Raw genomic sequence first — 23,943 nt, forward strand, 5'->3', positions numbered from 1 at the left:
CCATGAAAAGACATGAAGGAAACTTCAATGCATATTACTTAGTGAAAGAAGGCAATCTGAGAAGGCTACATACTGTATCATTCCAACTATGTGACACTCTGGGAAAATCAAACTATGAAGATCAGTGGTTGCCAGTGGTGGAGGGAAGAGAAGGATGAAACACAGAGCACAGAGGATTTTAGGACAATGAAACTATTCTATGCAATATTGTAATGACACACATCATTATGCATTTGTCAAAACAATATAATGTAATGCACCACGTTATATAGATTGGATGTTATTTCCTTTAAATCCCATGTTGAATTGTAATCCCTAGTGTTGGAGGTGGGGCCTGGCGGGAGGCTGCTGAATCATGGGGGCAGATTTCTCATGAATGGTTAAGCCCCATCATGTTGGTGCTGTTCTCGTAATAGTGAGTTCTCATAAGAACTAATGAAAAGTGTGTGACATCTTCCTCCTTGCTCTCTCTCTTGCTCCTGCTGTTACCATGTGACATGCCTGATCCACTTTGCCTTCTGCCAAGCTCACTAAGACCTCCCCAGAAGTCAAGCAGATACCAGCACCACACTTGTACGGCCTGCAAAACCATGAGCCAATTAAAACCTTTTCCTTATAAATTATCCAGTCTCAGGTATTTCTTCATAGCAACACAAGAACGACCTAACACACCAAGAATGAACCTTAATGTAAGGTATGGTCTTTGAGTGATAATGATGTGTCCATGCAGGCCCATCAATTGTAATAAATGGTACTACTCTGGTAGAGGATATTGACAATGGAAGAGGCTTTGCATGGGTAAGGAGCAGAGGGTATACAGGAAATCTCTGTACCTTCCACTCAATTTTACTGTGAATCTAAAACTGCTCTTAAAAAATAAAGTATAATCTGAAAAAAATTTTTAATGAAAACAATGCAATCACTCAATGTTTGCAAAGCAATGCAATCACTCAATGTTTGCAAAGCAACAAGAGCATTGACTGAATATTATTTTACTATTGTTATTATTCTTGAAAAGATACTTAGGGAGCAGTGAGTAGATTTTATAGAAAGGAGACAAAAGAGTCTTCTATTTCTCTCAGCCTAGCTCACTGAAGTTCTACATTAAGAAAGCAATATTCATGTGCCAGTTTTTGTCCTGTATTTATTTATCTTCCTCTGATTCTCTTGAGCCTCAGGGATCAAGGACAGGTTTTGGATATTCCCGTATCCTACAGACTATATCTCCATAAAATCTAATCTCTTTAATTCTTCCAGAATTTCCAGAAAACACTACAAGACCTTGGGCACATGACTATGACCTTGGAATTTTCTCATGATCCTGGACACCACCACTATACCTTGCTGGCCTCCAAGGCCAGCTTCACCTTAAAGTTCTGACCGAAGAGCCTACACAAAGCTTTTCCATTAGTTCACCTAGGGCTACTCAGGCAGCTGGCACTTTTAGACAGAAGAAAAGTAAACGCAGAGGGAGAATAAACAGTTTTTAAGAAGTCTGACTTATATAAAAGAGGTTCCTGAGCTTATCACATTTACCTACTACCAGGACTCTAAGGTCTTGGCTGTCCTAGGCCCTGTCTCCCAAGCTATCAACCACATTAAGCAAAAAGGTCCATTAAGCATCATGGCATCCAGCCTGGACATTTTAACTCTCACATCCCTGCATACAAACTTCTTATCACCTACTACCAGGGATCCAAGAGATTTCTAGTGTGCCTGGCCTCCCAGCCTTTCCCACTAATTCCCTGTGTCTAGTTTGACACTTGTCTCTTCCCCAGTTAATGATCACTATCCTTCAGGGGAGGCAGCTGCCCTCCCCTCATACCTCCCTACACCCATTAATCTCCCTTGGACATAAGTCAACTCGGTCGTAGGCCTAATAGTATTTTACTCACAAGATAGCATTACCTCTATGTAGCGAGACATACACACACGTAACACACCTGCCAAGATGAAAAAGGGTGAGGGATTATGTGCAGCTGAGGTGTTGCATCATAACAGACTTGAAAGCAGGGTCCGTCTGTCAGTGTTTATATCACCCTTGATGGCCAGCAGAGCATCCAGTACAATTAGGCACACAATAAATAATTGTTGCATTAAATAATGAATAAGTTTAATGATTTCTCACACTGCTTAAAATCTGAAGTGAAAGACTAATTCTGTGCTCTGACATAGCCCCTGATAAATTTTGAGTTTTTAAAGACATCCTCAACAAAGCCTCCACTGACCAAGCTCCAGGATTAGCTTCTCTCTACTGTTTACTTTCCAACACAGGAAACTTTAAAATATGTTAAGTTGGAGGAATAATCATCAGCTAAATAAACAACCCACCGGTGATGGAACCACTCCAAGGCAAAGGCAATATAGATACTTGCATAAATACACATAAAGTCACCAAGGCAAAATGAACTTCTCATACTTAAAACAAGAAAAATATATTTAACAAGAATTAGTATTTACTGAGAACCTACTACATGCCAAGAAGCATAATCGGTACATCATTTATATTGTTTTGTTTAACCCTTATGACAGCCCTACACATTAAGAAGTATTATTTCCATTTTGCAGATTTTTTAAAAGACTTAGACAAGTGTTTCTGTCCACAGTCACTTGTTTAAGGAGTTAAAGGCATAAATTTTGGATCCAAACTGACTAGGTTTAAATTCTGCTTCTGCCTCTTCCTAGCAGTGTGACTCTGGGCAAACACAGCTTAACATATTTGTGCCTTGGTTTCTTCATCTGAAAAATGGAGCTAACAATTGTGCCAGTTACTAAATTATAGTCACTCATCTCCAAGCCCACCTTTCTATAATCAGCTTTGTGACGCTGGGTCTGGAACTCTGAACCACATAACCAAATGTCCAGTCAGCTGCTTCTTATTATATCTGCCAGTGGGGGGTGCTAGCGAGAGGGGCAGAGCCCGAGGGAGGAAGATGGGACTCGCTCTTTCCTGTGTGCTTAGCGTGAGCTTGCCCTCAGCAATACTATCATTTCCTTCCTACAGAGCCACTGAGCCAGTTTCTAGTTTTTCCAGAATCATCTTCATTACGTGCCCCCGGTACACTGGCACTTGCCTCTTCCTCAGAGGTCTGACTTTCAGCTGTGTGGGGCCCTTCCTCTAAATGTCCAGGAAGTGTTAGTAGTCCCAGCTCTGTCCTTTGGGCTCCCTCAGCCCTGGAGATGGCAGCTGTTCCCTGGAATTGCTTCCTACCTACCTGATACCTTACAGCTCTCTTTCTACCCTTTTCACTACCTAGTTAAAACATTACGCCGGGCGCGGTGGCTCACGCCTGTAATTCCAGCACTTTGGGAGGCTGAGGCAGGTGGATCACGAGGTCAAGAGATCGAGACCATCCTGGTCAACATGGTGAAACCCCGTCTCTACTAAAAATACAAAAAATCAGCTGGGCATGGTGGCGCGTGCCTGTAATCCCAGCTACTCAGGAGGCTGAGGCAGGAGAATTGCCTGAACCCAGGAGGCGGAGGTTGCGGTGAGCCGAGACCGCGCCATTGCACTCCAGCCTGGGTAACAAAAGCGAAACTCCGTCTCAAAAAAAAAAAAAAAATTACAACCAGTTAACCAGTTAGATTCCCTGTTCCAATTATTGGTGTAACATTCTCCTGATAAGCCCTGAGAAACAAGAGCACCTACCTCATTAGGTCACTGAGAGAAATGTTCCTATTGTACCTGGAGCATAGGGCTTGCTATATCAATGTTAGCTCTTATTATGTGATAAGTGTTGGAGCTGGGTGGGAACCCGGGACTGTCCATCTTCCTAATCAATAGGTTTCTCTAACAAAAACAGCTACTGTTTACACAGGCACAGGTTTAGTGCTTCCACATATGTTGCCTCTCTTAATTCTCTTCATCACCTCTTAGATGCTTTGAATTTCTGCAGTGTTTCTTTCTCTGACAAATTGGCATCAAGAAAGGTATTCTGAGTTACTATGTCTATTATCCTGAATGGCTAGGCAAGTACTCCCATCAGTGCAAACTTCTACTGGAAGAATAATATGTAAACATAAACCTCTCTAAAATTAAACATGAACTTCTCCAAACTTGCCCCATGTATCACCAGGAATTAAAATAATTTAAGTGTGTATGTGTGTATTCATGTGTGTTTCAGAATATTTTGAAATTTCAAATTTTCTGTTGTTTGAATTTCTAAACTATCAATGAAATATAGAATCTAAAAATTATTAAAAGGCTATTTTGCACCAGGTACTGGGATATAAGTGTTTTCACATATATTATCTCATTTTATTCTTAATATATACTACCCTAGTAGGCATGATCATCTTCTCAGTACAAATATGTTCAAGGTCACATAGCAAAGCGGCAGAACCAAGAATTGAAACCAATTCTTTCTGACTCACAGAGCTCATGTTTTAACCAATTCATCACAGGTCATAAGTGAGGGTCATTCTCCACAACAGATGCTGAGACAATCAAGTTGAGTAAAAATATGAACTGAGATAGGAACACATTCCTTCACTGTGAAGTGCTTAGAAAATAAAAGAGCTGAATATAGTACTGTATCTTCTGACCTTGCTTTCAGAATTGCTTGTAAGCCATGGGAAAATTCTCAGGTTCTGTCACTGGGTTTCAAGAGTCTCCCTCAAATTATATTTCATTTCAAGGATTTCTCTCCAATTTCAGTTTTGCTATTATGAAGGCAAAGCAAATGAGAATAAGAACGACTTTGTTTCTGGGTATGTCCCGGCCACCCAAAGACAAGTCATCCTTTTCAGCAGAAAAAACAAAAATAATGAACAAATGGGAAAAAAAACATACCTTTGGCTTGGTGCTTGATTTCAGGCCAACTCGGGAATGACTTTTGGACTAGAAGAAAGAATGAGAAAGAAATATGAAAAACATAGTATAATAGTAGAACTTATTTTGAAGTCATTTCTTCTATTATAGGTGTAAGTTTTAAGTTAAAATCCTTTCCCCTAAACTTCCTTCACAGCCTCTAGAAATCTAAGACTAGAAACACAGCACAGCCTCCAGTGTTGAAACTGGAAATTTACATACTGTTTAAGTCCTGGAGCTGAAAATGCAAAGACTGACCTACACTTTGGCAATGCCTTGTTCATATTTACCAAGTCAGCATCGTTTCTTAGAGGACATTGGCAGAAACTAAAAACTGCAGCACATGAAGAGATGCCCACAGCTGTAATAAAGGAAAGGGAAAGAAGGAATAAAATGGGTGAAAAATGAGGCAAGAAAGAAAAAAGAGAAGGAAAGGAAAGAAACAAATGTCCTATGAATTGGAACACAATAAAACAGGCAGAATGAAGAAAACAGCATGCTTATGCAAGATTTCCAAGGGCAGATTTTAATCTGTTAATTCAAATAAATTTTCATTACATTGAAAAAAGCTCTCAAAAACATTAATTCTTATATAGGGTCTTTTTTTTTTTTTCCAGTTTGTTCACGATTATCTAAACTGATCTGGGATTAGCAAAGGTAAACCAGGCATTAAGCCATACATGAGAATATTTTTATATGGAGCATTATTATGATTTTTCTCCCAGTGAGAAAAAAAGCAAGTCAGACTTACTATATTTAGTATTCACATAGTAAATATATATATTTTTAAGCATACTATGAATCAAAGTTAACTCTAAACCATTTGTGGCAACATAGCTAGAAAAATGTCTCCCTAAGTCACCAGTCCTCAAACGTTTTGGTCTTAGAGTCCATTTATACTTTTTAAAAATACTGAAGTTCCCAAAGAGCTTTCGTTTACATGGGTTATATCTACTGATATTCACCTCATAAGAAATTGGAGTTGAGAAATTTTTAAACATATATTTATTAATTCATCTTAAAATAGCAAGAATAAGTTCATTACATGTTAAAAAATGTATTTATGTATACATCAAAACAGAAAAAACTAGTGAGATGACATTTAACATTTTTCCAAATTTATTTAATGTTTAGTTAAAAAAGAAGATAGCTAGATTCTCATACCTGCTTTTCATTTCATCTATTTTGATAGGTTTTTGCTTTCAGTAAATGAAGAAAATCCAGCCTCACTCAGATGTGAGGTTGGAAAAGGAACAAGTATTTGTAATGATCCTTTCAGAAAACTGTGGATATTCTTCTCTGATAATATACCAAAACTTGACAAGTGGTCATTTCTTAAGGGTTAGTTGCAATATATAATCTGAAATCATATCATGAACATTTTACACTCCATTACATTAAAATGTGTTGGTCTATCTTACACTTTGAACAGATCTTTAGTAGCATCTGGCATTGGTCATTTTGAAAACATTGGTACAGTGACTTATGCAGAATTCCCAAACGTTGACCCATTTCATTATAAAATATCCAAAACATCACATTTGTTAATAACCAACCTCCCTGAAAAAATCTTCAACTCCTTGTAAGCTATTAAGTTCATAGTAACAGATACAAGCTTTCTAAAATTCTAATTTTCTCTGGAAAGCTTGAATTTTATCACAGGCAACAAATACTGTCAGTTGCTTCCTTGAAGTAATACACTTATATCATTCATTTTTATAAGCATGTCTGCCAGCCCCCTGAATCTAAATAATCACAGTTCATCTCTTGTTCTTTTAAGATAAAATGGTCATTTATGAAAAAAGAGGCTAGTTCAGCTCACAATTCAATTGCACAGTGCTCCTCCTCAAAACGGTCACTGAATCTTTGAATGCAGCAAAAGTGATATATGCATACTGTCCATTTTATCACACAGAATACTAAAGAGATACGTACTCAAGGGTTGAGATTTAACAAACTTAATAATTTTTGGTATTTCAGCAAGGACACTCTTTTTTTTTTTTGAAAAAGAAAGATATTAGCAGGAGGAACAGACATTCCATTTAGAAACTCTAACAATGTTTTTATGGCTAAAACAATAGTTTCTGGAATATGTCAATTGGTGACTGGTAAAATAGACTTGAATACTACTGAAGGCTGTAATAGGTCATGGAAATAAAAAACAACTCTGAGAAAAAAGAGAAGATTCTTTATTTTATTTTTTTTTTTTTGCGATTGGTCATGATTGCAGTATTCTTTACATTGGTACCATCTTTTTTAAAAAAAATCATTTTATTTTGATAAGAAGACTTAACCTGAAATCTACTCACTTAACAAAATTTCAGATGTATAGTACAATAAGCAAGGACACTCTTAAATGAAAGAGGCACTTTTTTTTTTCCTGCAGTGCAAATGCCAGAGGTGAAATTATAATGATTACTATACAGTTTGGTGCTACTCCGTTAAGTCATGCTAAAGCACCAACAATTTTAGCTGCCATTGCTTCTACACAGTCTGTGCAAATGTCACCCAGTAAAAAAGGCAAAGAATGTCCTCTTAATATTATGACGAGAGTATTTATTTTTCTTTTTATTTTAGAGACAGGGTTTCACCATGTTAGTGAGGCTGGTCTTGAACTCCTAACCTCAGGTGATCTGCCCTCCTCAGCCTCCTGAAATGCTGGAATTATAGGCGTGAGCCACCACGCCTGGCCTTGACAAGAGTTTTTACTTCTGAGATTCCCTATGAGAATTGCCACCCTTAGTCCTAACAGTTGAGCCTAAAGCAGAGAAATAGATCTTTTGAGAAACAGGCCAATGAAAAGCAAGTTGTTATTTTGCTACTTCCCTTCTGCCGCCTGAGACAAGAGAAACAAATCAGTGGTAGAGTTCCTTCTAAGGGACAGAAGCCAGGATGGGGAAAGAAATTTGAGATGATATCAAGTGTTCATCTTTTACTTATTCATATCACGTTTTGAGATCCATCTAGTCTGTTAGGAGCTGAATTATTTCCTACTAAAATTTGTACGTTGAAGTTCTAACCCCAGTACCTGACAATGCAATTGTATTTGGAGATAGAGGCTTTCTAGATAAATAAAGTAAAATGAGGTCATATGATTTGGCATCCTTATAAGACGAGGAGATTAAGATGCAGACAATACACATACACAGAGGAGGCCCCTAAAGGAAAGCAACCCTGCTGACAGCTTGATCTTGGACTTCTAGTCTCTCTCAGAAGTGTGAGAAAATAAATTTCTGCTATTTAAGCTACATAATCTGTGGTATTTTATTATGGCAGCCCTTGAAAACTAATACATAGACCCTGACAAATTAGACCAAAGAAGAAGTCAAAAGTCCAGAAAATGGAGGTCCAGCAAAACTAAGCCCTGAATCAAAATAGGACTGTTATCATCACATTCATTGTCAACTATGTAAATCCTGAGAAAGAAAGTCTGGATCAATGCTTCTCAAACTCTAGAGTTCATAAAGATCAGTTAGGGGGCTGTTAACCATTCAATTTCCCCAACTCCAACTCCAAAAATTCCAAGTAAGAAGATGTAGGTTTAGGATATCTCCCTGGAATGTGCATTTTAACAAGCACCCCAGAGAACTGAAATAGATATATGGTCTACAAAGAACAATTTGAGAACCACTCGCTTGCCAAGGACAGTGGTAACTTGGGCTAGGAGAACTGAAACAGGGTAAATGTTGGCAAGTTATTCACACTAGCCCAAAAGCAGATCTACAACAGCTCTTTAACCTCTCCAATTAAAAAATAATAATAAGCACACAAATTGTGTGTTTATTTATATTTTTTAGAAATTTAGCTGAGCTTCTATGCCGTATTAAATCCCGCAAATACCTATGAATGTGGCCTTTGTATACACATCAAAGTCATGACAGTCAACATGACTTAAAGGAAAAGCTCTCAATTTCTATAGGGGATTAAAAGCCAATTTAAAGAAATACCTTTTTTTATTTGACATTAAATTAGCTCTTGAGTCTTGACAGAATGGAGGGTGGACTTAATAAAGGTCACCTGCGTTGCACATATCATGCTATGGAATGGGTTTCCTATTTACAATCTGGTGGCCTTCTAAAAATTTCTTTCATAAGTTAAGCGTTAAAGACTAGAGTTTATTTTCTCCATAGAGATAATTTTTTAGGCTATACCACAAAGGTCCCTTTAATCACTAATATAACTGAAATGCTAAGTAATTGCAATAAAAAGCAGTAAACTACCACACTACTGACAATTAAAGCAGAAAATAATAAAAATCAATTAAGACCCTGTTTTACTTTTTCCATATATCTTGAACAATAGCGTAAATCAAAATGTATATTTAATTTGAAGAAGATGAAAACCCAGGTAGAAATTCCAGAATTCTGTAGAGGCCTTTATAGAAATTTGAAGACATGGTATTCACAGCTAATGTGTCCGATGCCCCTCGTCCTCCCCTCCCAAGTGGATGGTTTTGCTTTTCTACATTCAAGTGCATCACCAGCACTGCTGTGATCTTTAGCAGCTATGAATAGGGTCACTCAGGACGCCTAGTGGTAAGGAGCAGCAAGGGAACTAAAAAGGCTATTAGACGGTTCCCTGAGGCAGGCACACTGGCCCAGGCCAGCTCTCACCAGAGATGGACTATTGCCTGTTTTCACCGGTGTCCTAGCTTGGAAAATGCACAAATGGGGAGAGGATATGAAAAGAAAAAAAACTTCTTTTCTCAAAAAATTGAGTAAAAATTTGAAAAGAAAGGAAAGATAAGGCAACAAAAATTATGCTACATGAATAACTGCCTCCAAAGAAAGAAGGAAAGTCATGAAGAAGAGGTAAGTAGGTCAGAAATTTGCCTAAGTCAGACTTTAACTGGCACTAGTAGCCAAGGACCCCAAGATTGCTCTCTGGAACCAGTGAATGTCAAGAAGAAAAGGAGAGCAGAATAGCTTGGCAGTGGGGAAGGCAGGAGGAGTTATTATGTGGTAACTGGCACCACATATGCAAGAAACTTTTTATGGGAGAAGGAGCCTATGCAACAGCTAGTCTTAATTGGAAAGAAGAAACTTTATGGCACATTTTGAGAAACTTAGTGCATGGGCTCAGTGGGCCACCTGGTGGGGCACCAGCTTATAATGGGTTCACATCTAGGGCAATGGTGGGCCTTGCCTTCGTGTAGCCGAAGCCAGATGACAGTACCATTGTCCTCTTCACAGATGCAAACCACGATACCCTTGTTGGTGATGGAGGAAACTAAATTAGGATCTTCCTTGCTGCCTAAAACTGCCTTTGGAGGTAATACATAGGTTCAGTCCCTTCCTTGCAACCATCATGACCTCCCTCTCCAATCCAGTCATCTGTTCATCATCACTAGAAACGCCACCTCCAGATGTCATGGAGCACACCACAGCCTCCCCATTGGGACCACAGGCCCTCAGGGCCTGCACGGCTATTGCTCCAGCTCCGCAAAGTAACCTTGAAGGCAACTTGGGGAATGTCCGTGTAATGTTTTATTGCAGACTTCAACACATTTAAATAAACGTAGCCTGCCTAACAAAGCTTACCTTGACTCCCACATACACACACATACTCAAAAGAGGAAGGAACAGCAGCAGAAGAAAACCTTATAAAAGAAATTCCCGGTTTCCTTCTATAATTGAATCATAACAAGCTGTCTAGAATTTTGACCTTAACTTTTAAAAGTAAGTATTAATTAAAATAGTGTGTTCTCTAAAGTTACTCCAGAGTTCAAAACAGCAAGGGTTGAATGTGATTATGTTTTCCAGGCTTATTTATGAAAATGAGTATTCTGACATCTAAGTCTGCAGCTGTGATTGAGTACAATGCATGCAGGTCTTTAATGGAAACCAAAAGTGAATTTAAGTGGCCTCTCCTAGCAAATACCACGCATCTTCCCCACCAGTGATACTCACATGGACAAAGGGGCCCACCCTTATGATCCCTCTGCTATTTTCAGTTGAATTAGGAAATGATTCAGGTTGCTCTACCAACATTATTCAATTTAAACTCCAAGATGAAACAGACAAGCCAGCACTATTAAATATGGGCTTTGGTCTAAGCTCCCTTAATTGAACACTGCAGGGTAATGTAATGGGATCACTGTAAATGGGGGTAATAACCTGTTTGAAAGTGTCAGTCCATGCTCAGAGAGTGGCACAAGGGACAACTCTGAGCTGATATGACATTAAGAAAGCCTCCCACTTCACATCCATGTGTTGCTTGCTTTCTAGAATGATACAAGAAGAAATGGCTAAAATGGAAAGTTCAAAAACAAGAGTGTTTGTCACTTAACAATTTGCAGGATACTAACAATGCAGTCAAGACTGACTATACAACATTGACAGAAGATACTCCTTTGACTTGGGAGTTGTTTCTCAATACAGTCTTCTTTAAAAGAAATCTTGAAGATATTTTAAATTAAAAAGTCCTATGGTACTCTGAACTGCAATTCTTTTAGAATGTAAGACCACCATCTCCTTGTCTGCACTAGGGAAAGAGAAAGTATCTGACTTACCCACAGAAATGTAAGGAGTCCTTCCTTTTAGAGGATTATCTGTACAAATGTTTAGGGAAAAACTCCTCTCTGGTCATTCTGGGCTGCTATCAGGCCCTTCTAGATTCTCTTTTTCCAATTTTATTCTCTTCCCACATCTGGGGTAACTGAACAGCTGTGGACCCAATCCTGTCTTCAGGGGATGACGGGACAGTTATAGTCCAGGGAGCCATGGTGGGTCAGCAGCAGTTGCTGCCAGACATCTGCTGTTATCCCTTGCCCTGCATCCATCCCCTTCTTTCTGGTAACAGCACTGTATCACTGCAACAGCCAGGAACCCAGCAGGAAACACAGGGCTCTCTGGAGATAGTTTAATCAAGCGATGTTGTACAGAGGTCCAAATAGGTTTAATGAAACCAGTAAGAGATGGGGAGACACCCCAGGCTAACAACAGTAGGAAGTGATTATCATCACTAACCCCACACAGGCAATCTCTGAGAGAGCTTTAGCCACAGGAAAAAGTACTACGGGGGCACAGTGGCTGCCAGGATACAACCCAGCAGGCTAGGAGCTGGAGGATTCTCTCCTGTCACCCTCCTATCACCTGCTGCCAGTGCCTACTGGCCAAACCGAAGTGGAAGGCAGAGGACAAAGGAGTTACGGTCTGTTGTTCATCTGGTGATGGACACTTGAGTTGCTTCCAAAACCTACTGTTCTTAACTGCCACACTTAATCATCTCCCAGATGCCTTTCTGCCTGCTGTCTACATTTACACCCTCTTCCATAACTGTCTCATGACTGCTTGGGTGCTGTGGTCTGCCTACTTGCCTTGTTCTTTCTTCCCACCACCAGCTCATGCCTCTGCCTGGCCCCCCCTTAGCCTCTGTCTAACCCTGGGGTGGGGATAGGAGGGCTTTAGTTCTAGGCTCCAGTTTCTCCCTGTCTTCCCTGGTTGCCTTGATTCACTCCTGAATGCCAGCCATATCATGAACCACAACAAAGCAACAAAGAGCAGGGTTTATCAGCAACAAAGAGCAGGGTTTCTAAGGAGTGGTACTCCAAGCATACAAATTACTTAGGAGATGAATCCGTCTATCTCTTTTGAACATCCCTCTCAGGCATGTCACTGAAGCTGGGAAGCTCCCATTTCTATTAATAACTCTATAGTACAGAGGGGAAGAAGGAGCTGTGCTCAAAATAAAACAATGAACTCAATACATGAACAAGTCCAAGACAAATGACTATAATGTATTCTGGATTCATATGTCTCTAAGGCTAATTAATGTAGGAAAGTCTAATACTGAGCGTTCTCGGAAAACACAGTGCTACAAAGAAAGTATTAATAAAGACCAGATATTTTCACATGATAAACTCCAAATCAAGGGTTATGTCTTAGAGGTCTCTACCATTCTCTGAAGACACATAATAGGCACTTATTTATTCATTCCACAAATGTTTTCAAGTTTCTACTCTAAAACAGGTGACAGACAACTGCAGGGGATGCAATGGTGAGCCAGGCAGATACAGCCCTGCCCTCAGAAGGCCAAATAAGCCAGCTATGACTCAGTGTGATAGGCATATTGATGTCAGTAGCAAAGCAGTTATGAAACTAACAAAAATCCAGATGGAGGAGCTTCTTTTCCAGCTTATTACTTTTCAACTACTTTTTAGCTAGAGAAAAACACACAAAGCCTGAGAGGCAGACATTTTATTTGCCACTACAGAAATAGAAAGATAATTAAAATTGCTTAAAAAGCATTTAGAAATACACTCCCACCATACCCCACTCCCCATCTTACATCCTTAAAAGAGCTTCATTTTTTTTCCTCTCTCTCTTTTGGTTCTGAGATCTTGTCCTCCTTTGCACCTCCTTGCAATAACACATGAAAAATGGCACAGCACTGAAGTGTCAGAAGCAGAGTCCAGGAGGCCTTTTCCTCTTCTCTCCTCTTTCTAGAGTTCAAAGGGAACCAAAACATACATATGCACATGGAGAACTCTCAAAGCTGGTCAGTTTGAAGGTCTACATGTTCATTTACACATCCATGCATCCCTACATTCTTACAAGTAACCATGGAACCCAATCTATGCCAGTTGCTGTTGGGGACGCAGTGATGGACAGGGTCAGTACAAGCACTGTAGACCTTCATGTGCAATGAAGCCATCACTAAGCCCTTTCTGAACCCCACATATATAAAGTGTACCCCCTCCAGAGTTTGACAAATCTTCAGTTTGTTTTTTTTCACACTGGGCTGTGTTTGATTTTTACACTTAATTACTTAATCTATTTGGTATTTATTTTACTAGATTCCCCCATCTGCCCCCAAAAATACTAACCAGACATCCTAACAATATCTATAGAAAAATTCTGCCCTTTGTCTCTGTTTTGTGCTATGTCTGGAATATTTTTTATGTGAAGGGGCCATAATTTATCAAAAAAATACTTCCCAATGCCTTTTCTTTCAGAGCAATCCAGCTTCTTGCCCTGTTGTGTTTGGGAAGGCAGGGAAAGCACATTAAAGCTTTTTTCCACCATTGCTTCAAATGAAGACTCAGATCAAGATGAGATTGTTTACAGGCATTTTTAAAATTTGCATTATAGTATAATATAAAATATGCATACATACATAAACAACAAAAGAAAAATATATTTTTTATTTGTGAATGAGTACAAAAATATTTTAATAATTGTAGCTTTTTAAAGTCTAAATAAAGTAGCCTCTCACGATATACTTTTTCAGAATTTCATCTGTAAATTCTATTTATTTTTTCTGATAAATTTCTCCTCATCCCAATCAGATTTTAATTGCTATTGTATTAAGCCTACAAATCACTGCAATTTGGGGAAATCTCTACATGATCTAATCCTTCCATCTGGGAGATATTTACTTTTAATGAACTTGGACAATTAGGCTTCCCAAAGTTGCTCTTCAATTCCAGAATCACTGACCACAGCCATCCTGACCTGTCTCCATGAATAGCATCCTCACAAACATGCTGCACAATGACAGAGCCTCAGCATTAAAATATGTCCCCCAAGTCCTCTCAATCATAGACCAACATGCATTAAAACTCTACATAAAGTTTAGAGCTGAAAATATAGCTCTGCCTCAAGAGCCTTATAATTTAGTTGAATAGGTATATAATATGCCCAGAAGGAAAAATAATCGTAAAGGTAACATTTATTAAATATCAAATGTGTCATACCTATAGGAAGTACTAAAGTGATCAGAACTGAGACCATTGATTAGAAGAAGATGCAAGTGTGAGGAGGACTTGAGGAGGACTCAAACAGTGGAGTCCTGTTTAGGAAGGAAAAGATAAGAGCCCAACACAATGTCAGACACAAAAGTAATCAATAACTGCTAAATAAACAAGGAGGGGCTTGCCAGACAGAGGCAATGCCATGGACAAAGGCGCAGTGGAAAGAATAAATGCATATGATGTCCCTAGGGAATAACAAGTTTACCAGCTTCTCAAAAGGTTATGGAAAACAGGCAGAAGAGGTGGACAAATAAGGCTCGTTTCAAACTGGTAAGGGCTCATAGGATATACTCTTATCTAAATATTCTATTAGAGGCTCACAATTCTCTGGATTTGTTGTTAGTGGTCAATTCAATTTTATAAGCACTTACTGAATACTATACATACCAGGCATTGTACACTCAGGATGTCAAAATGGGTGAAATCTCTCTCTGTACTCAAGGATCTCCTAGTTGAATAGTCAAACATATAAGCAAGTGACTGTCAATCAGTGTAGCAGGTATTACAACAGAAATGCAACTGCATAGAATATGGGAGCACAAAGGGAGAAGGTGCAGGAAGGCTTCTGGGAGGCGGCAGTATGAGGCTAAATTTTGGAGGATAAACAGGAGTTAAGCACCATGGAGGTGGACATGACTCCCAGGAAGAGATCATAAAAAGGCATGAAAGAAGATGAGTCCCAGTACTACACATGGTCAAGCAGAGCATGAGGATCAGTGACTGGGTACATATGACCAGAGAAATAGGTAGGGGTCTGGCTACTATTCAGAGGAGTCATTGAAGACTTTAACACGGAAGGAATGATGCAATCAGATTTGCTTTCAGAAAGAAAACTCTAGCAGGATTAAAGAGGTCTGAAGGAGGAGTTAGACGAATTGGTAGTATTTTAGTCATATCGCTTTTTTTTTATTGCCAGCAATAGTAGCAATGTGGGGTTTCACTCTGTTGCAAGTACCTTAGTTCTTTTCCCAGCACTGACACTAACAGTAATGCACCTTGGAAAAGTCATTTCTCCTCTGTGGCTCTCAGTTTCCTCACTGCAAAATGAAGACACTGTACTAGATGACCTCTAAGCTCCAGATGGCAATAATTCTTCAGGCCTTCTTACTTATCATCAAGGAAAAACTGAGTATGTAGAAAGAAAGACAGGTGGAGTTTCAACTTTACTTTGATCTTTATTGAAGGTAAACAGTTTAAATGAGCGTACTATCAAATTTATCAAAGATTTTATTCTTTTAAGTTTTATCTAAGTTGCAGAGAGGCTTAAAAGTCCCAGAAAATTGTGCTTTATGTACTGCATGTGCTTGCACAGACTTTAAATTAAACTGCATTTATAAAAACCCTGTGAGATTTTTGGATTAAATACTATATTTCAGTCCTAAGAATTATGCCAGTGCACAAAGTGCACCCAGAGGAACACTAACACTCTCTGATTGCTTATGCAACCTCCCAGTCCTAGCTCAGCCCAGTTTTATTAAAATTTCTATTAGTGCAACTCAGTTATGATTAAATAGTCTTCCTACTTTTTCAAGAAGAAAAGAACACAGCTAACTCTTGATAGCTTGTGTCAACTGGGGACATGGATCACAGGGATAAATTAAATCCATAAATAATCCAGAACCTTAATTTAAGCCAAGAGCTTCAATCTCCTTCCTCAACCAACCTTTTCTAAGAACTGTTAACAATTGTATTCAAATTGCCTTCAGTAAGACTCCTCTGTACAGGGTCAGCTCTAGGTGAAATTGGGAGATGGCTATTTGCTACCCTCCACCCCTGGGACCCTCACTGCCTCCTTGCTCTGTATCACATTCATAACTATCTAAGTGTCAACTTGCAGTTTTCTTCTTATTTAACTGTTTTGCAGCTTTTGACGCCGTTAACCACTCCTAGTTTCCTCAATCTCTACCCGTGGCCTCCACGGCTACTCTCCCCTGGGTCTCTTCCTACCTTGTCAATCATGCTATTTTGGCTATCTCTTATGTCAGTTCCTCCCCCACCCCCCAACCCTGCTACAGTTTGTTTTTTCTCTGCATGGTCTTCCTGAGCGATATCATTCACACCCATGGTGATGCCACATAAATATAGCCCTGTTTCACCTCTTTTTAAACACATATTAAATGCTCAGCAAATACCTGTGAAGTTGAATACAAAAAAAAAAACAGTTATGTGCTTCTAATATGAAATTAAATTAGACTGTACAGGGAATGTGTCTCTGTCTAGGTCATCTCTCCCATGTCTCTCTCTCACACACCTTTCCTCCATTATTGCATGAATTCCTGTCCACCTACAGTTGCCCCATGATCAATAAGCAAGTTCCACTCTAACTTTGCAGACGGCATATCAGCAGAAGGCTGGCTCCCACCTACTTCATGCGCCAGACATAGCAGTTGTCTGATAGGCTGTGGCTTATAGGTCCAATGTAAGCTTTACTAATTTCTTCATCCCCTTTTCAACCCCAATTCACCTTCCAAACCCACTTCCAACATTAGGGCTTCTGTGAAGTATTATCCAGCTCTCTCTTTCTACTCAAGCAGAATTGCTCACCCGCACTACTAGACTCTGAAAATGCACTTCTCTAAACCAATCTGTAATAGCATTGAGCAAACTGAAAAATAGCTGATGGTGAACTGGTCCATCTCCTGAACTAGATGGCAAACCCCCTAAAAGTAGGGACCATATTCTATTCCATTTTGTATCTTAAGTGACTAGCACAGTGCCAGACACATGGGGATCATATCACTCCATTTATGTAAAGGGTTTTGACTAGACAAAAAGAGTGGGAACCTATGGATCATGAAAGCAGGCTTTAAGTTGGGGCCTTTCTCTTTCTTTAATCTTTTATTTCTTTTTCTTTCACTTAATAACAAACAATGTTCAAAAAGTGTGGAAACTAATCCCATTTCTCATTCCACAGCCAAATACATATTATACCAGTCTAAACAGGGATACTTGTAATTTAAAAAATAAGGTCACGGATAGCCTCTGTATTATTTATAAATGACTAAAATACAAGAAACACAGAGTTCCAAATGTAACACTGAACTCACCTATAAAAAAATATGTAAAAATTCCATAAAACATATGTTATATAAAGGCAAGTTACCATTATTTTTCTACTTGATAGATTGCCAATGTTGAACACTGATTTGAAATTACAAAAACAAATGCTAGATGACTATCTTTGGGGCAGCCTTCTTACACAAGGAGGGGATCCTTATCATATGAATTGTCACTGAAAGCTGACTTCCCATTGTTGACAACAATAGCTGTGGAATCAACTACATAAAAACACCGAGACAAAGAGAAGTGATCATCAACAACATTACATAATACAAGTATGCTTGATAAGTTACGTCTGTGAGAATTTTTGCTAAACAAATCCAGTTTTCCAATTGACTCATATTTTGCCTTAAGAGAAGTTTATCTTTGTTTCTGGTTGCTCTCCAATTGACAGCCAATTAAAGTGGCTTCTAACTCTTAACATGTATATCCCTTTTCTCTTTAGTCACTTCAAAATAATTTGTGATGTATAAATGTGTACTTTAATAACTGTATTTATAAATTCTACAGTGAAACTTTTCCTTAAAATGCAAGATTCTTTGAAATAAAAATATCAATTAGAGAATGCATCTATTTGACAGACCTGGAGCAGTTATTATCTACTACTATGGTTTCCACTACAGATGCAAGAAAAGAGTGATCTCCACTTTTCAAAAGAAGACACATATGAGGCCAACAAACATATGAAAAAATGCTCACCATCACTGATTATTAGAGAAATGCAAATCAAAACCACATTGAGATAACACCTCATGCCAGTTAGAATGGTGATCATTAAAAAATCGAGACTACAGATGCTGGAGAAGATGTGGAGAAATAGGAACATTTTTACACTGTTGGTAGGAGTGTAAACTAGTTCAACCATTGTGGAAGACAGTGATTCCTCAAGGACCTAGAAATAGAAATTCCATTTGACCCAGCAATCCCATTACTGGGTATATACCCAAAGGATTATAAATCATTCTATTATAAAGAATATGCACACTTATGTTCATTGCAGCTCTGTTTACAATAGCAAAGACCTGGAACCAACTCAAATGCCCATCAACAATAGACTGGACAAGGAAAATGTGGCACATATACACATGGAATACCATGCAATCATAAAAAACGATGAGTTTGTGTCCTTTGTAGGGACATGGATAAATCTGGAAACCATCATTCTCAGCAAACTGACACAAGAACAGAAAATCAAACACCACATGTTCTCACTCATAGGTGGGTGTTGAACAATGAGAGCACATGGACACAGAGAGAGGAGCATCACACACTGGGGTCTGTTGGGGGGTGCCAAGGGAGGGACAGTGGGGGGAGTAGGGAGGTTGGGGAGGGATAACATGAGAAATGCCAGATGTTATGTGACAGGGGGATGGAGGCAGCAAATCACATGCCATGTGTGTACCTATGCAACAATCCTGCATGATCCCCAGAACCTAAAGTACAATAAAAAAAGAGAAAAAGAAAGAAATAAAGAAGAGTGTCGTCAAGCTTTCTGATTGTGACAGCCAAAACTGAATGTGAGAATACGGGGAAGAAACAGAATTTTGCAACTCAAAACTAACCTTGTATGAAAAGCCTGCTTTCCTCCAAAGAAGAATCCAAAATTTAAGTTTAAAACATTTAGCTGCACAATTTAATATGAATAGCAAAAAACAGACCCTATGTTTTCTTAAAACGTAAGAAGACATAAAGGCTGTGGCTAGTATTTCAGTGCCCTCACTACATTAGTCCCTCCTTTCAACTTTCAAGATAATGGAGAGAAATACGCAGAAAGACTAGACTTTAAAAGTATCTAGTAAAAGCTGTGTTGTTCTTTACAACATTCTATTATACATTATACATCTATCATTTACAAGAGGTTCTTTTCCTAAGTTAGAGTAGTCCCCATTACTTCACAAGAAAGTCTTAGAGACCCAGAAGTAGAATAAATTCCTCTTAATATGAAGTATATCCCCTCCACACTACCTACTCTGTCATAGAACTTCAAATTGGATTTCTCCAATCATAAGTCTCAGTGTCAAGAGACCATCACTCCTACCCAAAAGGCAATTTCTGAGAGTCTGATGTATATCCACCACTCCCTCCAAATTCTGTTTGTTAGTCTATTCCAAAGGCCTAAAAGATGATTCTACTTTTCCTGGATTAAAAATACTTTGACTTGGTTCTAGGGTCACAACTGTCCCTTATCAATCCCTATCTAAGACCTAGGCTCTTAGAGGAACTGTAGCCACTAACCAGAAATGTTTCCAATTGCATATTTATATGCTCCATTTTCCCAGACAACCCACTTGGTATTTCCATGACACCACTGTAGATGGGTTATAAGTTTAGTGATGCTCATTTCACTTTTAGGTCTTATAGGGGCTGTTCCCACATACACTTAGATGCTTAAACTAGAATTTTACTAACATATGTTGCTGAGTCAGAGAGACTTGTCTTTAATTTTTTTTTTTTTTTGAGACAGAGTCTAGCTCTGTCATCCAGGCTGGAGTGCAGTATGCAATCTCAGCTCACTGCAACCTCCGCCTCCCAGGTTCAAGCAATTCTCTGCCTCAGCCTTCTGAGTAGCTAGGATTATAGGCACCTACTACCATAGCCAACTAATTTTTGTATTTTTGGTAGAGATGGGCTTTCACCATCTTGGCCAAGCTGGTCTTGAACTCCTGACCTCATGATCCACCCGCCTTAATCTCCCAAAGTGCTGGGATTGCAAGCATGAGTCACCATGCCTGGCCACTACATAAGCTTTCTAAGCCTTGGTTTCTTTGGCTATGAAATGGGAGTACTAATATAGCTACTTCAGAGAGTTTCCATAAGGTTATGAGAAAATGGCATAAATCACTTACCACAATTTCTGACCCAGTGAAAAACAGACAAGAAGGTATAGTGTAACAGTAGTGATAGTAGTGGTGGTGGTGGTGGCAGTAATGGTTAGCTAAGGTATAATTTTCACGTGCCATTGTGTTGTTTCTTTAGCCAGTTCTTGAAGACACAAGGTTCCACAATCGTAACTCATGTGTGCTATGTTCTAAATGACAGAAATGCTGTCCCAAGACATTAGTTAATTTTGTGTAATTCAATGTTGCATTGTGAAGACATCATATACCTTTCTTTGCTCTTCATTTGATTTCTCTGCTCTCTCCCCAACTGTCAACTAAATTTTCTAAATTACTATCAATGGGCATATGAAAATCCACATAGCTCCTCCAACATGAAGGATGAGTTCCTACACCGTGCACGGCCTCCTACAGGAAACAGAAGCACAATGCTTTGAGGTCCTATTTATGGAAGCAATGTTTGTCACATTAGTGTGCTGCTCTCACCCACTTACGGGGTGTCTCAAAATTGAGCTAATTTTGAGAAGGGGCCCAAGGCAGAGGAGGTGCTCCATTTGGTCCAGGCTGCAATGCAATCTGTTTTGTCATCTATGACTCAGTGGATCTAATGGTGCTCAAAGTGTCGATGGCAGATTGGAGAGTTGTATGTCACCAGTGACAAACCCTGTTAGGAGAATCACAGTGTCAACTAGAGGAGTTTTGGAACACATACATGCCTTATTTGTCAGATAACTATTTTTCTTTTGAGAAAAAGAGTTGGCTTGCTCCTAAGCTATGGAAGAGACTGAATGGCTCATCAAGAAGTCAGATTACCACGAAGTCTGAGCTGCTCATCTTGAGCTGCATGTTATTTTGATCCATCAAGCCACCAAGTAAGGTTCACCAAAACACCCAGCTCCACTGGAGACTCTCAGCATTCAGGTGGACGTGTTGACCTGCCCTGGGTATGTAAGATATCTTCTGACCCCAGTTAACCCACTGCTTATTCAATGGGCTCATGGACACAGTGACCATGCAGGCAGGGACTGTCTGCTCCATTTTTTAAACAATCTAGACGTCCTTTCCAAGGCTGACCTGACTTTTCATAAGCGTCATCAGCCAACTCTGAGCCTTCCAAAAGGTACCAAACTCAGGGGAAGTCCTAGACAACAGCCACCTGAGAGGTTACATAGACCTCTCTCTCTCTCTTTTGTTTTTCAGACCAAGTTTCACTCTTGTTGCCTAGGCTGGAGTGAAATTGTGCAATCACGGCTCACCGCAACCTCCGCCTCCTTCCCAGGTTCAAGCGATTCTCCTGCCTCAGCCTCCCAAGTAGCTGGGATTACAGGCAAGTGCAACCATGCCTGGCTAATTTTGTATTTTTAGTAGAGATGGGGTTTCTCCATGTTGGTCCAGCTGATCTTGAAACCCTGACTTCAGGTGATCTGCCCACCCGGGCCTTCCAAAGTGCTGAGATTATAGGCGTGAGCCACTGCGCTTGGGCACCTGGCCAGTGTAGACCTCTTTAATCATGTAGGATAACAGCATTTTGTCTTCACTGTGATAGGTAATGCTTCTGAACTTGGCCTTTCTTTGACCCCTGTGCCTGCATTATTGTCTGAATGCCTTGCTCTCCATCATGGTATCTTATACAATATTGCTTTTGACCAAGGACCTCACTTTACACTGAAAGAAGCAATGTGGTGGGCTAATTTCTGCCCTTCAAATAGCAGCTGGCCTTATCCAGTACTGGAATGACTAATTGCAGACTTAACTATTGTGCCTGCAGGACAACCTTGCACAGAAAGGTAGCACTGGTGTCCTAAAATCTACAGAGTTCCTTTCAAACTCAAAGCTGACATATGATGCTATTTGTCCTGGAGTCAGGATACATGGCTACAGGAACCAAGAGAATGGCACCTTTTACTAACACTCAGTGACTTACTTGCAAATTTTTTATTTCCCATTCCTTCACCTCTAGGCTTGGCTAGTTTGAAGGTCTTAATAATCAAGGAGGAACTCTTCCACCCCAGAGGATTCAAGTGTGGTTTAATTGAAATAAAAGTTGAGACCCTGGCTGTTTCAGACTCCTCATGGCAGTGGGTGAATTGCAAAGAGTAATATAATGGTGTTGGCTGTGATTATACTAACCATTAAGGAGAAGTAGAGTTGCTGTTATATGATGAGCAGAAGGAGGTGAAAGACAGAATTCAGTCACGGTAGTGCCTCTTGCTACTGGCATGTCCAGTGGCAAACATTAACAAGCTTAGATTCCTCAGAAATCAGGGCTATTCCTGACTAGCTGAGATGCTTGATGAAGGGAAAGGGGGATTTTGTAAGGTCTATTAAGGAGAGCAGTCATATACCAATTACATCTCTATGACCAGTCACACAAAAAAAAGAAAAGAAAAGAAAAGAAAATCCATACAGCTTCAGATGTCACAGGCCAATACAAACATTTTACAAGATTCTGGAGTACCTGGACTGCCACTCCTGCCATGGGAAAACAAAAAGATTTGGGAAAGGTGCTTGCATCAAGGGCACAGAAACAAGAGAAGTAACCATGAGGGACCTTGCATTAGGTACAAGCTTCACTAGGTATACAACTTGTCTCCAGTATGATAAAAAGGAAAAGGGTTTTAGACAATTATTTTTGCAGCATATGCAACCCCTTGACACATTTCAAAAAGCCCTTAATTAATTAGAAGCATAAATGAATTCTCAAGAGAAAAATTATTTCATTTCTAAGAAAGTATTCACTACTTGAACAGGTAGTTGTGGTTTATCAATATGGTGAGTATTTGGAAGCCATCTTCTTTCCACACAATTTTGACACATTACTTTGGGGGGTTGTTTGTTAGCTTGCTTTTGTGGAGTTTTTTGGGTTTTGGTTTTTGGTTTTATTTTTTTGTTTGTATTTTGTTCATTTTTTCCTTTATACCTATCTAATGATCTCAACACAAGTTTCACTGTGTGATGCAAAACACTTTCAATGGCACCAAAATGTTGCAGTGCCATTTGACAATTAAATAGAAGTATTTTCACCAAAAGTTGAGTATTGTGTAACCCCTAATGAATATACTGTATTTATGGAAGAAAAGCATACTGATTACTACCCATAATTGAACAGAAACTTTTTACTTTGGTAAACTAACACCTACTTCCAGGATTGTTTTGGAGTCACGGTTACTATATGGGAAAAAGTGAGACTGAGGTGGCCAACCAGTTTCCCCACCATTTTGGGTTCCCTGGCAGGAGACCTGCTCCTGCATCAACCAGTGGGAAATATCATGAGTGCCTGAAAGGAGAAAAACTTCCAAGGACAGCCAGAGACCAAGAGAGGGAAGTGGGACAAGCATCGCCAGCCCAGAAAATGTAACTCTGTATCTGGACCAAATGAGACATCACATCAGACTGGCTGTTCAGCAGCACACTGTAGGGGTCATTCCATGGATTATCTGGGTATGAAACCCTAACTATCCTTCCTACACTGCAGGGAT

The 23,943-nt window shown here is 39.4% G+C and overlaps 1 protein-coding gene across 2 annotated transcripts in view; it reads right to left on the reverse strand.

Moving 5' to 3' along the window:
- The window catches only part of RASGEF1B (RasGEF domain family member 1B), a 634,161-nt gene that overhangs the window by 486,463 nt on the left and 123,755 nt on the right, over positions 1-23,943 (reverse strand). For both annotated transcript variants that reach the window (XM_037739153.1, XM_017530206.2), the window contains exon 2: positions 4,796-4,843. In XM_037739153.1, coding sequence (XP_037595081.1) covers positions 4,796-4,843 — 48 coding nt within the window. The remainder of the gene's footprint in view (positions 1-4,795; positions 4,844-23,943) is intronic.

Source organism: Cebus imitator, unplaced genomic scaffold (genome assembly GCF_001604975.1).
Source record: "Cebus imitator isolate Cc_AM_T3 unplaced genomic scaffold, Cebus_imitator-1.0 Scaffold64, whole genome shotgun sequence".
Classification (NCBI taxonomy): Eukaryota; Metazoa; Chordata; class Mammalia; order Primates; family Cebidae; genus Cebus; species Cebus imitator.